The sequence below is a fragment of the Ovis canadensis genome, chromosome 5 (genome assembly GCF_042477335.2).
Source record: "Ovis canadensis isolate MfBH-ARS-UI-01 breed Bighorn chromosome 5, ARS-UI_OviCan_v2, whole genome shotgun sequence".
Classification (NCBI taxonomy): Eukaryota; Metazoa; Chordata; class Mammalia; order Artiodactyla; family Bovidae; genus Ovis; species Ovis canadensis.
The window spans coordinates 58,970,388-58,987,499 of NC_091249.1; the positions used below are offsets into that span (position 1 = coordinate 58,970,388).

The window sequence follows — 17,112 nt, forward strand, 5'->3', positions numbered from 1 at the left end:
CATTACTTTTTTAAGAATATGGGATCATAAAATATACTCAGCCCACACCTATCACCCCTGTCCTTAGCCCCATACAAATGTATATTATTTCTTTTTTTGACACCTGTATTCTGTTGAGTATATAGTTTTAACTCATTGTTTTTGAAAGCAGCAGAATATTCCTTTGTTGGAAGCACTGATGGTGATATATTTGGTATTATAACCATGGACATTTCTATATACAAAAGCAATAATATTATTAATAGGTTAGGTTATATTTATGGAGTATTTATTAAATGGCCACCACTGTTTTAACTGCTCTGTGTATATCTTGTTTTATTCTCACAAATTCCCTTTAAGGTCAATAATATTACTGCTTTAAACAGATGAAAAAAGTTGAGGCACACTGATGTTATTTGCCAGATTTACACAGGTCATAAGTAGTAATGGCATTTATTCTTTTAACCTGAGTTATTCTTTGGATTTGGGAGATTTTTTGTGTAGTTAAAATTATAACCTTTTTGGGTCATATACAGTCTCTGTCACATCCTATGTGTATTTGTGTATACAATCCTAAAAACTGTGATACCACTTTAACTCATGGGCTGTATAAAAGTAGGCCAGGGGTCAAATCTGGTGACTAGGTGAAGTGAAGTTAAGCGACAGTTGCTCAGTCGCGTCTGACTCTCTGCGACCCCATGAACTATACAGTCCATGGAATTCTCCAGGCCGGAATACTGGAGTGGGTAGCCTTTCCCTTGGGGTTGATCCCTGGGTTGGGAAGATCCTCTTGAGAAGGGTAACTAGGTACTCCTGAAATAAAATATTAAGGATAGTTTTAAAATTTATAACAGTTCACTGGTAGGATAGAACATTTAATGAAGATGGCAGTCTAATTGTAGTTTGCTTTTCCTCTGCTTACGACTCCAGATTTTACCTGAACCAAAAAACTGTTGGGGACATGTGAATCCTTAGGCATTAGAGAATTGCAGGGAAGTGATGTAGTTGACTTCATTTTTTATTTGAAAACGTATCAGATATACATGTCTGTATATTTTTATTTTTTAATTGGTCTTTAAAGAATATGGGATGCTATATTCTAGGAAGTTAATAACAGGTTAGCTGGGGTAGAGGGGTACAGTAGGTAGTAGAAGAAAGGAATGCAAGCAAAAAGGGAAAAATAAGATGTGTTAAAATTAATACAATGCAGTTGTACATTTATGTAAAAGTCATCAACTTATGTAATTTCTCTTTATGCATAAAGGAGTTAGAAATTTTCTAACTTATTTTTACAATAAATATTAAACTTAGATATTAAGGAATTTAGTAAGTCTCTATTGTGATCTTTAAAATTCTTTTTAGTGGAGTAGTGGAGTTGTCTTAGAGGGTATATTAGGTGACTCAGATTTCATCTGTTTGTTTTCTAAGGAGGAGTCATCTTGTTAGTGTTTTATAGCACCACCTTTTCATTGTTTGCTAGGGCTATGCATACACTTTTATCACAGAAGATCAGGCTCGGTATGCTGGAGACATAATTAAAGCCCTTGAACTGTCAGGGACTGCAGTGCCACCTGATCTAGAGAAACTCTGGAGCGATTTCAAAGATCAACAGAAAGCTGTGAGTTTTTTTTTTTACATAACTTTTATTATTTTTATACAATTCACTGTATTCTAAACCCTGAGTATTAATACCAGTAAATCTTGATAGAATTATTTTCATTTCTCTCTTTAGATAGAAAAGGAAAGGGGTGAGAACAAAAATCCTCTCTTCAACTTAGTATTTTTGTAGTGTACATACAGAGCTCTTGTTTTTTTCTCACATGCTAAATAAAATGTTTTTGTTACATTGTCATACCCCACCTTGAAAACTATTTAATTGCCATAAATTTCTGAACATTAAAGTTTTTATTATGAAATTAACTTTCTTGTTTTTCCTTGAAAGGAAGGGAAAATAATTAAAAAGAGTAGTGGGTTCTCTGGTAAGGGATTCAAGTTCGATGAAACAGAACAAGCTTTGGCTAATGAGAGAAAGAAGTTACAAAAAGCTGCTCTTGGTCTGCAAGATTCAGATGATGAGGATGCTGCGGTTGATGTAAGTATCGTTGTCCTAAAGCCTTATTCTTACCAGGTGAAGCAATTGTTCGTCTTGTACTGGAAGTCTTACCTTAGGCTTGTTTAGGTAGCAAATTACTGGAATATTTTTGGTGGGTGTGCTTCTCAGTATTTTTTGTGTGTGTGTACAAATGTATTCACATATGCCTGTATTTTTGTATTTTCATAAAAATGAGGTCATAATGCTTTATAATTTTCTTTACAACAGTAGTCCTATGTTGAAATCTTCCCTTTTAGGAAATTCACTCTCATGCTGGTTTTTTGGCTACATGTTTCATTATATGAATGTTCTACAGTATAAGCAATTAAATCCCTGTTTTTGAATATTTGTAAACAAATACTTGGAATATATATTTGTCATTATTTTGAGTATACTGTACTTAATTGCACATCCTTGAACACTTAACCTTGCACATTCATCAGATTAAGTCTTAAGGAAGACTGTATAAATGGAGTTGCTTAGTCCAAGGGAATATCCAAATTTGGTCTTAAAACGTTAGATTGTTCTCCTGCAAGGTCAGTGCCAGCTTGCACTCACACTAATGGTGTTTAAGAGTGCCTGGCTCCCTGTATCTTTAACATCATTGGTACTAATATTGTTTGTAAATACTTCACAGTTTGATTATTATAGAACATCCTTATTAATAATTGTTGTTATTTAGTTGCCAAGTTGTGTCTTACTCTTTTGTGACCCCATGGACTGTAGCACACCAGGCTCCTCTGTCCATGGGATTTCCCAGACAAGAATACTGAAGTGGGTTGCCATTTCCTTCACCAGGGGATCTTCCCATCCCAGGGTTTGATAGTGAACATTTATGGCATGGTATTAAGTTCCATGTCCTGTGCCAGGTGCTTTACAGGGATTATTTCATAGACTTCCTCACAGTAGCCAGAGAAGTGGATACTCAAAGCATTCCGTTTTTATAACTGAGGAGACTGAGGCTTAGAAACAAATAATAACCTTTTCAGATTTGCATAGCTGTTTAAAGCCCATTTTCTTAGCTTACAGCATTGTTTGTAACCTAGTGAAAAGAGACCCTAAGGACTCAGCAAGTTAAGGGTTTCTTGGAGTATGCTGTGGAACCCTAATCCCAGGAGCTTGAGCTTGAGATGTTTTCATTATAAAATACTTTTGGAAAATCTGCTGGTATATTCCACTATTAATGGTATCCTGTCAATGGGTATGAAAAGACATTAATAAAATAATTTATTTTAATTCTGAATTCTTCCAACATATTTGATATTTGGTCATATAATTTTTTTTTTTAATATACTGCATTAAACCTTGGCTCAGAGCACAATTTAAGAATTCGGGAATTTAATCTTTCAGGAAATGACCACACTGGCTGTTAAGCACAGTCAGGAACCAATGTCTCCTATTAATTCTAGGCCTTTTTTTTACTAGTATACCATATTGGCTTAAAATTCAGTTAAGTCAATGTATTTAGGTCTCTGTTATGGTATAATAGATCAGTCCAAAGCCTAGTGGGTTACAATAAACATTTATTACCTACTCTTCCTGAGGGTTAGGAAATCAGGAACAGTGTAGCTAGGTGACTTACTTAAGGTCTTACTTTGGGTCTCATGAGGTTGCAGTCAAGCTGATGTTCCAGGCTGCAGTTATCAGAAGGCTTCACTGATGCAGGCCCATCTTCTTTCAGAATGGCTCACTGATTTCAATTGGTGGGATGCCTCTGTTCTTTACTCTGCATTTGTGTTCTCACAACATGGCAGCTGGCTCCCCAGATTGAGTGATCCAAGAGAGCAAAGAAGAATCCTTAGTACCTGTTATGACTAATCTCGGAAGTTATATACTGGCTTTTCCACTTTATTTTGTCTATTAGAAGCAAGTCATTAAGTTCAGCCTGCATTAAAGGAGAGGCTCCACCTCATGAAGGGAAGAGTATTGAAGAATTTCTGGCTTTGTTTTTAAAACCACTTCAATTTTTTTGTTATTTAAACATTTTTAAAAAATCTCATAATAAAACATTAATTTTCCCCTTTTGTTAAAATCTTATTATAATTTTCATTAAAAAATTAGAGCAGTAGTAAAATGCTTTGTGCTTAATCACTCAGTCATGTCCCACGCTTTGAGACCCCATGCACTGTAGCCTGCCAGGCTCCTCTGTCCATGCGGATTCTCCATCCAGGCAAGAATACTGGAACAGGTTGCCATGACCTCCTCCAGGAGATTTTCCCAACCCAGGGATTGATCCCAGGTCTCCCACATTGCAGGCAGATTCTTTACCATCTGAGCCATGAGGGAAGCCCCAATAAGCTTCTACCTGAACAGGGACTTGAACCCTGGAACCTTGAACTGTCAGGTTAAAAGTCTGATGTTCTACCAACTGAACTATCTGGGCTCTAAATAAATTAGAATAATTTATTAAATTAAAAATTAAATTAATTAAAAGATTAGAGCAATACTAAAATAAATAAAGTCAAAAGTAAAGTTATCCCTCTTACCTAACACTGTGTGCATTCCCCATTCCTAATTTTGTGCATTTGTTTTGGATTTTCATGTCATGTATGCTGTTTAAAGTGTTACTAAATTAAACGTTAGTTTGAAAGTTGTTGATAGCTCAAAGACCTTATTAGATAACAAATGCTTTAAAAAGAAGGTGAGTTGTCTGTTTCCATTTCAGTAAAAGTTCTTTCTAAATTAACCAAGTTAATTTTAAACCCTAAAAAAGTTTTCCTTTGCATTTGGGATTTGAAATATTAGCCTAATTCCTGCATATGAAGGGATTTGCATTCTTTATGTGGTAGAGTTAGTATTCATTTGGGGGCAAAAGACATTTTTAAAAGGAAATGCTAATAGCTGATGAGATAAAGTGGCTAACGTGAGGATTACGTGGTGGCAGTAGGACTCACGTGACTCCTGGAGAGCCAGGATTGTCAGTATTGCTCTTGATTTCAGGGGGAAACCCACCTTCATGCCTTTCCTTCCTGGGTTCAAAGAAATAAAACAGTAAAGGTTTTTCTCCCTGATTGTCTTACCTAGTTTTTTATGGTAAACCCAGTTGCTTTTTGGAGTTGGAAAGAATGTTAGGAGCCCTGCCTTGAGAACATGTTGTATCATTTCCCCTGGTAACCATTGGCTGTATTTTTAGTTGTCCACTGATCTTGAGTTATTCCCTTCTTCCAGCCTCTTTGATTGCAGTGTACATAATTTGGCCTCAAGGCCTGGGCCCCAGAGCAACTTGGCTGCATCCAGTTGGCTGCTCTGTCTTGACAGCCCGTGTTCTTCATTTACTGAATTGGGATGTATTTTCTGTACTGCTCGGGAGTCTGCTGAAGTGGCTCTTGCAGCACTGTGTCTGTTTCTTTCTTTCCTCTCTCCCCTTCCCCCGCTCTCCTCCCCTCACCTGTCCCCTTCTTCTTACCCCTCCCCTCCCTCTCACCCTCTCTAAATTGGTATTTTTAATTAAATTTTTACTAATGCTTTTTTTATTGTTTAGATTGATGAGCAAATTGAAAGCATGTTTAATTCAAAGAAGAGAGTGAAGGATATGGCGGCTCCTGGAACATCCAGTGTTCCTGCTCCCACTGCAGGAAATGCTGAGAAACTGGAAATTGCAAAGAGATTGGCTCTTAGAATCAATGCTCAGAAGAATCTGGGCATTGAGTCTCAGGTATTAAGTAATTCGTTCCGAGTCTTAGTACTTTTTGTAAGTTATTTGATTTAAATGTTTTAGATTATATCAGCACAAGTGAACAAGAAGTTGTTTTAGATTTTGAGGTAATAAGCGTTTAATTATTGACCTCGGTTGATTTCTCTAGCACGGTTAACTGAGGTCTTAATGCCTATTCTGGAAGGCCTGTTAACCATAGATAATTTTATAAAATAGTATTCTGAGTGACCTTACCAAAATCCTAAAGAAAGAACTCTTTTTCTTTCTTACTCTGTGTTTACTGGTGGGTTATTGAGCAAACAAACAATGTTGTGGAAGTACAAACATCCAGTTATATAACTCAAACTAACATGAGTTTAGACAATGGGAAACTGTTTAATATTTTACTTGCCATCTTTCTCTGTGAGTTTTTTGATTAACTTCATTTTTTTGTAGTTGATTTACAATGTTGTGTTAGTTTCTTTTGTACAACCAGGTGATTCAGTTACGCATGCACACGCACGCGCACACACACACACACACGTATTTTCTTTTTTTAAAACTTTTTATTTTCTATTGGGATATAGCCAGTTAACAAACAATGTTATGATAGTTTCAGGTGAACAGCAAAGGGATTCAGCCATATATATACATGTATCCATTCTCCCCCAAATTTCCCTTCCATCCAGGCTGCCACATAACACTGAGCTGAATTCCATGTGCTTTACAGTATGTCCTTGTTGGCTATCCATTTTAAATACAGCAGTGTGTACATGTCCATCCCAAACTCCCTAACTATCCCTCCTCCCCTTCCCCCCTGCAGCTATAAGTTCATCCTCAGAAGTCTGTGAATCTGTTTCTATTGTAAAAGTTCATTCATTTGTATCTTTTCTTTCTAGATTCCACATTAAGGGATATCATAGGGTATTTCTCCTCTGTCTGACTGACTGCACTCAACATGATACTCTAGGTCCATCTGTGTTCCTGCAGATTGCGTTATTTCATTCTTTTTAATGGCTGAGTAATATTCCATTGTACATGTGGACCACATGTTCTTTATCCATTCCTCTGTTGATGGACAGTTAGGTTACTTCCATGTCGTGCCTATTGTAAAATGTGCTGCAGTGAACATTGGGGTGCATGTATCTTTAATGATCATGTTTTTCTCTGGAAATAATGCCTAGGAGTTGGATTGTAGGGTTGTGGTAGCTATGTTTTTAGTTTGTTAAGGAACCTCCTACTATTCTTCATAGTGGCTGCACCAGTTTACAGTCGCACCAACAATGTAGGAGGGTTCCCTTTTGTTAATGTTGACAGTGTTTTTAAGATTTTGAGTGGTTGAGGACCTGCATGGCCCTGTGTCCAGTAGTTGTATACAGGTTCAGGTCTGCAGTGCTGAGTGGAATGACCAAGCTAGAGGCCAGTGGACTGACCTGATGAGGCAGCCACAGTCAAGGCTTGGAGCCTTGGGTCTTTGAATCCTTTTTAACCAGTGAATTACAGTGTTTACTCAAGCCTGTGCCCCTTGTGAAAGCAGAGATGCAGCACTTCACCTAAAATTCTCTTGTATTATTGTTACTAGTAACTCCTGTGAAATCATACGGCTGTAACTTTTCACTGTTGTTGGAAGAGCTTGAGATGTGAGTCATGTATTTCCCACAGAATTATCTCTGTATTAGGTACATAGTAAAATTAACTTCAAATGTAAAAAAAGAGTATGTTGTATAAAGACATTTACTATACTTTATAGAATGTTGGGTTTGTCCATGAGGGGAAGAGGAGTTCAGTGGTAGTAGTAGGCAAACATACTGATTCAGAGGAAACCCATAATAGCCACAAGGTATGTAAATGATTTTAGAAATATTATACTATAGTTTATATCAAGAGTTACCTAATGATCTATGGCTCAGTAGAATTTTTTAATATAGAGTTGGGTATTTAGTTTTCACATCAAGTAAGGCAGATATATTAAACTTTCTGTTATAAATAATGCTGTTAAATTGCCCAGTGGGTCAGACTCTACATAAGAAAGATGCTTTTAGTTAGTGCTTTCCAGAGAAGAGTTTGTGGTGGGATCTTTGTTCTTGTCTCTGCCCTCATTTGAGATTTGACTGTAGGTCTTCTTTAACTGCAGGATGTAATGCAGCAGGCCACCAATGCCATTCTCAGAGGTGGCACCATCCTGGCTCCCACTGTATCTGCAAAAACCATTGCAGAGCAACTTGCTGAAAAGATAAATGCCAAGCTCAACTATGTGCCTTTGGAGAAACAAGAAGAGGAGAGACAGGATGGTGGACAGAATGAATCTTTTAAGAGATATGAGGAAGAATTAGAGATCAATGACTTCCCACAGGCAAGTAGCAGATTTAAACTTTTTAATTGAGTAGAAACCCTATTTTTAGGAGTGAAAATACCTTATTTAAAACCTATGAAGGGGCTTCCCTGATGGTCCAGTGGTTAGCAGTCTGCCTTCCAATGCAGGGAATGGGGATTTGATCCCTGGTCAGGGAACTAAGATTCCACATTCTCTGGGTTACGTGTGTCCTCAGGCTGCAGCTAAGACCTGACGCAATCAAGTAAATAGATAAATAAAAAGAAAAAACCGTGAACATTTTAATGGCTGCTTTACTTTTTATCTAGATGGGGAGACAACACTGGAAATTTCATTTTTATGATTACATTCTAGGTACATTAGAATCTAAATGAATTTATGATGAAGGTGTTGATTAAAATTTTAATATTGACAATAACATGATTTAGCTAACCTATTCTTTCAGGACCTCAGGTTTTTTTATCCTGTTGTAAAGAGATGTCTTCTCCCCCAACTCTTTTCTTTCCTAGACTGCTAGGTGGAAAGTTACCTCTAAGGAAGCTCTGCAGAGAATCAGTGAATATTCTGAAGCTGCAATTACAATCAGAGGAACATACTTCCCACCTGGCAAAGAGCCCAAGGAAGGAGAGCGGAAAATTTACTTGGCAATTGAAAGTATGTACTGTTGGTTCGGTTTCCATCTTGAGTTTGATCAAAGTTGATAATAGATGTAATAGACCCAGAGAGAATATGAGGTCAGTTCTAGAGAGGACTGAAAATAAGGAGCACCTGTTAAAAAGTTTCACCTATCATTTGTGGTCTTTATTTAGAAGTTTAGTATATATAGAGGTGAGTGATCTTTGTTGGGGACTCTCATTTTTGACAGTTTGGTCAAATTTGAAAATGACTAAAAGAACACATGTATTTTGGAGACTAGTCCATTAAGTCCTTATGCTTCCGGTAAGTAGAACATTCTGGCCAAAGTTAAGGTTAGAAAGTAAATCAACTATATTAATCCCCTTAATGCTTGTTTACCCAAGCAGATATTGCCTCTAATTTTATGCCTGTAAATTCACACATGCCATTTTTAGAAAAACAGGACAATTAATACCACAGCTCAAAGGCTATAACTAATGTGTTATCTAAGAGTGATCAGGTGTGCTTTTTAACCTTATTTCATACATTCATAAATGAATTCAAAAGACAGTTTCTATTTTGATTTTTTTCCTAATGTATTATCTATAACATAGTAGGACAACTTATCTCCTTTCTTTTATATTTAATTTTAACGTCTTTATAATAGATTTTTAAGAGTAGACCAGCCACAGCTTCATTTCACTTATTTCATGAACTAAATGTTTATTGAATACTGGTATGGGAGCTGTGAAGTAGCTTAATTTCATGTGTCATATAAATCTAGAGTCTGCCTACCTCCTGCTTAGATGGCTACAGTGATGCTACCTCCACGCCCTGTACAATCTCAAACACCGGCCTAGTCCACTGAATCATACACACACACAATACCTTTTAAAATTAATAATGATGAATTGCAGTAAAGGTATAAAACTCGGATACAGCCTGTATGTTTTCCATGTTATTGATAATCTACCGTTACTGTACAGAAGAGCCATACATATTTCAACTGATGTACAAAGAAAGTGGGTCCAGAACTAGACAAATTGCATTTTTTGGTTTGTGATTGTGACTTTGAGAAACTGGATCATATGTATTGATATTTCAGGTCAGGTTTTTAAATAGTACCCTTTTATATATCCTGAAAGACTTTTGCCCTGCCAGTGACTCAGTGTGGTTTTGAATCATGTGACACTGTTCCTTATTGCAAGGTAAAATGGGGATTGCTGGCATCTTGATGTTCAAGGAGAAGAAATTACATTGACGTCTTTTCTGTGCTTGGAACTAGACAGCTCTCTCTTACTATTGTATTATTAGGCCATACAAGATGTCATTCAGTGAAATCTGATGAGAAAACCTTGGTAAACATGGAGTCATCCTTTTTTATTCAGCTTCAATATGATAGGTGTCATTTAAGCAAAACCAGTATTTTATTTTTTTGTAATAACATACAATATTTTAAGTATCTCTAAGATTTCAAAATCAGTACTTTAAGTTACATTGTTTTAGAGAGGTAAATCTGAGAGATTATTTTTTGCTTTGAAAAAGATTCCTCTGTAATTTATTAATTTAAAGGTAATTATGCTTATTTAATGTAGGATAATTAATGTATGCCAGGTTTAATTTGTATATAACTTTACCAGAACGCATCTACTGTACTACCAAATGAAGTGAAATGAGAAGCCCTCAGCTTCTGCCAACTTTTCTATCTACCTACAATGGTTCTGGGTGCTTTCCACTGTGAACTTGTACTTAGAAAGTAACATCTAATTTTAAAATCTAAGCAGGTCTTTCCCTCCCAATAACAAGATAATGTTGTTAAGAGTGAATCTTGAGAATTCTAGAGACATAAAGATGCTAAATAAGGGCTGGAGATTGGTAATTAAAATGATCTAAAGCTTTGAGAATTTTCATAGATGATTAGGTTTAAATGATCTTTTAGTTTTTGAAACTCCAACCAAATCGACTGAACACTAATGGGATGAAAACAGGTGTTGCAAGGGGCCTAGTGTCATCTGTTTCTAGTTCTGTAATTGGAGGGACCCCACTGCCTGGCTCCTTAGAGGCTCAGTGTGGCTCAGCAGCTCCAGGCCTCCCACCAGGCAGTGGGAAGGAGAACAGGAAGGACCTACGTGCCTAGCCAGCCTGTATAATTTATAGCCTGTTTTGTGACCCTCTCTTTTTACTGGTGGAGAATCCCTTAAAAGCAGCCAGAGTTGTTTTGGGACCAATGAAAGGAAATGCCTCTTTTTTTGTCAGCTTATAAACATATGTAACCCATTACCTAAAGAAGCTGTAAAAGTCGAAAATTTAAACCAGTCCAAATGGTCAGGTTCTAACTAACACAGGAAAATTGCTCTTCTGCTTTGAGCTGGGTGAGAGTATCATTTTCCTTCTTTTTAAAACAGCACAGAGCGTCAAGCTACACACCAACTCATGCCAAGTAGCATATTTTCCGTCTCAATTTTGGGTTTTTTTATACTTTATTTCTGACTCAGCTCTTGATTCTACCCTTGGCTTCACATGCATCCACCTCTCTTCCCTTCCAGCACCCACAGCTTTAAAATGTTGTGGTCAATGGCTGGTGGAGGTGTGGGGCTTAGATTAGATTAGGTATGTTGCTGTGACTTCATAGCCATAAGCATGTCTCTTTTCTTCCTGTTGTTAAACTGTTTCTTCTCCCTCCTCCTCCTCCTCATCCTCTGTTTTCCTCCTCCTCTCCCCACAGCCCCTCCCTTTCTCCTTCTCTGTCCTCCTTAGGTTTGAAAAAGTTAATCATATCTAATAAGGGGGAGAATTTTCCCATTTCTTGTGAATCGCTTTCCATATTTGATTTTTCTTATAAAAATAATAAAACCATAGTTCTCTACATTACAGCCCCAGTTCTTTCTTCTTTGACATTCTCTCACTCCTGCTTGCTCTCTGGTCTACTTCTTTGGTCCAGCGCTTTTCCTTTTATGGGTGTGCACCGAGTTCCCGCTCTAGACTTGCCTGCCTCCTGGCATCATCCCCTGCCTTCAAACCCTTCCACACCTGTCCTTGATGGAGCTCTAATCTCCACTTCCTCTACTTCTGCTCCTTGTTTCCATTGGTCTTACTGACGTTTCCAGCTTGGTGTGTCCCATGAGCACCTCTGCTACAATGATGTCAGTTAACCGCCATCACTGCTAATAACAACACCTGCTCTTCCTCTTGGGTTCAGTATCTCCTTTATTACATTTTAGTTTCTTTACCTGTGACTCAACTCGTAGCATCTTACTTTGTTCTTCTTCACTGTTCACATCTAATAAAGAAAAATATTTTGTATATTCTACCTCAAAAATGTGCTTTCACGATGGTATGAACACAATCCTCTGAGAGCACTGAGGGAAGAAACACTTAACGCCACCTGGAGAAGTTAGGGAAAGATTCTTGGAAGAGATGATATTTAAAAGTTGCTCTGATAAGACTACTTCCTAATCTACTCACCTTGCTGTAATATCGTTCCAAGTTTGTTTTTCTAGTAGCCTACAGGATCACACGGAGCATAGATGAGTACTTTGTATAATGAATCTCATAGTATACCACACATGGTGGGTGCTTCTTGAATTTATAACTGTACTGGTGTCTCCAGCCTACCTCATCTGTTTGGCTGTTTTGCTGTGTTCTTTCACACACTTTTTTCTTTCAACCATACTATACTTCTCTTAGTCTTCGGTCTTTAAACATGCCTTTCTAAATCTGTACCATTGCACGCATGATTGATTCCCTTTGTAAAATGCTTTCCCTGTCATCTCTCCTCCTTCAGCTTTAAGACTTTGTTCAGATGACACATTTCTGAAACATTTGCTGACTTTAAAGAATATAATAAACATCCGGTAAGTGTTTGTTAAATAACTGAACCTAGGAAGGTGTATTTTCCTTTTCCTTTTTCTTCTATTTTGGACAAATTGCAAATCATTTTTTCTTTGCATACCAATATACCAAGAACTTATAACAGTAGTACCTCACTAACCTTAACCCTCTAAGCACTAAACTCAGTGGTTACATTTGAAACTCTAAAAGTAATGATAAGAATAAGCAGCCGTGATACAGTGTAGATGATGTTCTACCAGGTATTGAAAGACTTTTCTTGGCAAGTAGTACAGTGTTCCTGAAAGTCACCTACCGTGTTTCTACTGGATCTCAATGAGGTGGATAAACATCCAGTGTAATTCCAGTAATATGAAGTGTTCTCCACTCACTCACCAGGTGCCAATGAGCTGGCTGTGCAGAAAGCGAAGGCAGAAATCACCAGGCTTATAAAAGAAGAACTGATCCGATTGGTGAGTAAAAACCTCAAGGACTTGTTTGTTCTAATCAATGTTTTATTTAACCATTTAGTATAAATACAGCAAAGCAGACAGATGATATAGTTTGATGAATTTTCACAAACTGAGCACACTGGTGTGATCACTGCCCAGGGGAGGAAATAGAGCACCTTACCAGGATCCCAGAAACTCTGCTCATGTTCCTCCTCGTTGTTATGTATTGCCCCCAGATGTGACTTTCTGACTTTCAACATCATAGATTAGTTTTGCCTAGTTTTGAACTCCGTGTAAGTGGAATCAAGTGCTGTGGACTCTTTTGTATCTTAAGTTCTTTCTCTCAACATGACTTTGAGGAAATCAATCCATGTTTTTACATATAGCAGTTATTATTTTTGTGGCTATATAGTAGTTAAGCCAGTGGATTTACCACAGTTAATTTATGGTTTAGATTTTGAGGTCATTTTAGTTTTGAGTTTTTATGAATAACGCTTCTCTGAACATTCTTCCACGTCTCTGTAGTACACTTCAGTATGTTTTTCTTTTGAGTAAATGCCCTAAAGTAGAATTGCTAGTTACAGGGTATGTATACTTTAGCTTTAAGTTGGTGTTGCTAAGTAATTTTTCAGAGTAGTTATATCAGTTTACATTGCTTTTGACAGTGTATGAAAATTTCAGTTTCTCTACATTTTTGCCACTGTTTTTAAACTTAGGTGTTTGGCAGTGTTTTAAACGTAGGTATGGACCTTTTATAGACCACCTTTCCAAAGGAAGCAGACACCTTCTTGTAAATTCTCCCTACAGTGTGTATGTTGGGATGAGGATCCTTTGAAAGGAGACTTTACAAAGAATGTGTTTTTTAGGGCTTTTCTAAAATTTCCCTTACAGAACATTTCTTTGGATGGATAAAAATAATTTAAAGAATGGAATGTAAACAAAGCGAGAGGAAAGAATAAAAACAAACTTTAAATCAAGTGAGTTTTATCGAGGAGTGATAAAAAAAGAATGCTACCACCATTAAGTTGGTTCAGAACCATTGTTAAGGAGTAGTCGAGTGAACACAGAGAAATGATTGTTAGATAGTTCTTTCTTTCTCACTAAATAATATTTTTATTTTAAATATTTGATAGTTGTACAAGTTTGTAAAGGAAATAACATGTTTTTTTTCTTTTATTTCATTTTCCTTTTACTAATCATATACCTTTTATTTTTTCCTGTAGCAAAATTCATACCAACCAACAAATAAAGGAAGATACAAAGTCTTATAAAACATCTGAGAAAAACTTTTACCTGTGCTGGTCTGTGATAAATGTGGCAGTTATTGTCTTCAGTTTACAATGTATTTTAAATTAAGATTTTTAAAATTCAGTCTTGCTGATTTTTTTAAAGTATTAGAAACCAGTATTTGTTACAAATCTTCTTTCTGTAAGTATCCCCAGAATTATCAAACTCTATTTAAAGCAGGCCTGTTTTCATTAAAGTGTCCTTTAATGTAAAACTTAAATATCAATATTTTAACTATCTGGGTAATACTCCAGAAGTTTAAGGCAATTAAAATATTTGAACTTTCCATTGAAGATAATAAAGTACAAAGGTTGCTAAGGGGTTGTTCACTTTATCTTCTTGCAATGAAACTGTGATCATCTCCTCAGAAAAGGTAAAATTCTCTAATTTTGTGTCTCTACGTTGAGCTTAAACCTTCCTTGACTCGAGTAGAACAATATGAACTGGATATGAGAATGTTACAATAGAAGTTTTACAAAATGGGTTCAGAGTTTTTGTTTCAATTTTTATCATCTTATGAGGGTCATAGTTGGACTGCTCTTTGGTTTTGTAAAATTAAAGTTTTGTAGTATAAGAAGTGTTTGCATTCCTTTACACTGCTAAGAATTTTAGTATTGACTACTTTTAGGTTCCCTTCACAACCTGTGGCTCTGTGCTTAGCTACTAGCTCTTTTCTAATCTTCCTGAAGTGAAAGTGATTTGTCTCCTGTAAATATGAACGTGATTGTTTTTTTCCCCTTTAAAGTGTTCGTTTATACATCTGTACATATAAACACCCTACCAATCTGATTTTTCTTCAGGATTATTGAGTAGGTTGTGAATTTTCTTTAAAAAAAAAAAAAAGCGTGGCACCCACATTTTAGACTTAGAATTTAAACATTTCTCAGTGAAATTTAGTTTAAAAGAATCATAAATTATATTTTTGAACCTTGATATATATTTCCTGAGTATCCTAATTTAAATTGTGATAATTGGATCACCTAATGTTCAAGACTCCTGGTGTGTTAGAACTTGATATGGTTGTCACTCTTTGAAAAATAAAATTTTCAGGAATGAAATATTTGTATTTCTTAAAAGATACAGAAGTTCCTTTAAGTAGTCTTAACTTAGAGCTTTTAAAAATGAAAAAACCCAAAGCGTATTATAGCTGTTAACTCATTTCAGTAGTATATTAGATGGTTAAAGTGACAGGAGGCATCAATCATGATTTCCTCAATCTGAAGTTATCCTTACTGAAAATCTCAGGTATATTCTTGAATCTCTCACATATCCACTTTTTTACTTGAGGAAGAAAACAGATAAAACACATGTAACAATAGAATCAAATAAACCATTTTCTCTAAAATTTTAGGCATCTTGGGCTCCTGTACCCCCAGCATTTATTTATATGCTTATTTTTATTACTTAGTGATAGTTTGTTTCCTTTGATAGACTATGTCACAGTCCCACACTGATGGCAATTGGTGCTCCCTTCAGCCTGTTCCATCGCTTTGAGATTCAGAGTTTACAGCCTTTTAGTATTATTGCCTTTATGTTTGTGCATCTAGTTGTCATCAGCCACTGAGAGTATTTTGTTAAAATGAAGCCCATTTCTTTGTTACTACATTGTTTAGTGTCACACTGACTCTTTGATTTTTAAAATTTGAATGACATACAGATTGTTTTTTAAAAAATGCAATATCAATATTTGCTCATGTTTTTTAAATTCCTTGTAAAATAAAGTTAGCCTGCATTTTCCTAAAATTATCTTTGCTGATATTTTCTGCTGCATATCTAATTTTGTTTACATTGCTAGGCATGTGAGAGAAGTAATACTCTATTAAAAAATTCTCACAACCCAAAATACATAGTTCTATCCACAGATATCTTCCTAAGGAAGCCTCTTAACCTTTGATGGTGTTTATATTTGGCATGAGATAGGCTGTAGGTGAAATAGTGGGTTCATGTGCCAGTTGGTGTTTTATCACAGTGACACTTATTCTTAAACAGTGGAAATACAGAATGAAATGATAATGTCTAGATTCTCTCCAACTCCTTTTAGACACTTTATTATCTGATATCTTTTGTATCTTACCAGCCTTGTCGGTATGCCAAGGTGTTCAGCTGGGAGTCATGGTGCACCTGTGACTGCAGTTCTTCTTTTGAAGGAGGCAGATCCTGCATGCAAAGATGTTTTTGTTTGTTTGCACAGAACCAGCTCTTGAATGCCTGGGTTTATAAATCCCATGATGCCAGCTGTGGAGTCCACTTCCAAGTAATTCACCAGCACCTTAAAAATCACAGCCTAGAGAGCAAAGCCTTTAAGTTATAACTTGGTTTTGTGTGACCTCTTTTTCCTATGATGCCTTGCTTTACTTTATAAAACCACCAGCTAACATCCTTTAGTGGCAGATAACTTAGCACTTGTTTGAGATAGAAGTTGAGGGGATAATGGTAATTGAAATGAAGTTCAGGGTAAACAACTGTTTTATTTATTTAGCCCCATTTTGGCCATTTATAGATGACAGATGCTGAGTTCTTACAGCAGGCATAAATTCTGAGTGGCTAGCTCAATGTGATCCATGAGAATACTTTTCCTCTTAGAATTGAATCTGGAGCTTCCAGTTCTTCACATTTTGGTACATAGTTTTATATAAGAATCAGAATCTATTGACTTTTTTTTATGCTTTCTGCTCCGGCATGAAAAACAGAAGTTAATCTTTTAAAAAGACATACATGTAAATATAAAGAGAAAGAGAACAAATGAATGTGTGTTGAGAGGTAGAGGGACTGTCTTAATGTTGTACTCAGTTTAGGTGTTGTGACTTCCAGGAAACCTTAATAAAATCTCTCCAGAGTGAGGCGTTTGGCTGGGACTATAGCAGCATCTCACACATTACTTATTGAAACGTGC

The 17,112-nt window shown here is 36.3% G+C and overlaps 1 protein-coding gene across 3 annotated transcripts in view; it reads left to right on the plus strand.

The window, feature by feature from the left end:
* DDX46 (DEAD-box helicase 46) overlaps positions 1-15,962 on the plus strand; it is a 48,928-nt gene extending 32,966 nt beyond the window's left edge. Inside the window, exons 17-23 of one of the 3 annotated variants that reach the window (XR_011257303.1) lie at positions 1,460-1,597; positions 1,922-2,071; positions 5,553-5,733; positions 7,840-8,058; positions 8,547-8,691; positions 12,880-12,953; positions 14,156-15,962. Coding sequence is in view for 2 of the 3 variants with exons in the window: in XM_069592076.1 (XP_069448177.1) it covers positions 1,460-1,597; positions 1,922-2,071; positions 5,553-5,729; positions 7,840-8,058; positions 8,547-8,691; positions 12,880-12,953; positions 14,156-14,203 (951 nt within the window). In the remaining variant the exon portion in view is untranslated. The remainder of the gene's footprint in view (positions 1-1,459; positions 1,598-1,921; positions 2,072-5,552; positions 5,734-7,839; positions 8,059-8,546; positions 8,692-12,879; positions 12,954-14,155) is intronic. The other 2 variants (XM_069592076.1, XM_069592077.1) reach the window with 2 other exon arrangements.
* Positions 15,963-17,112: the final 1,150 nt, after the last annotated feature.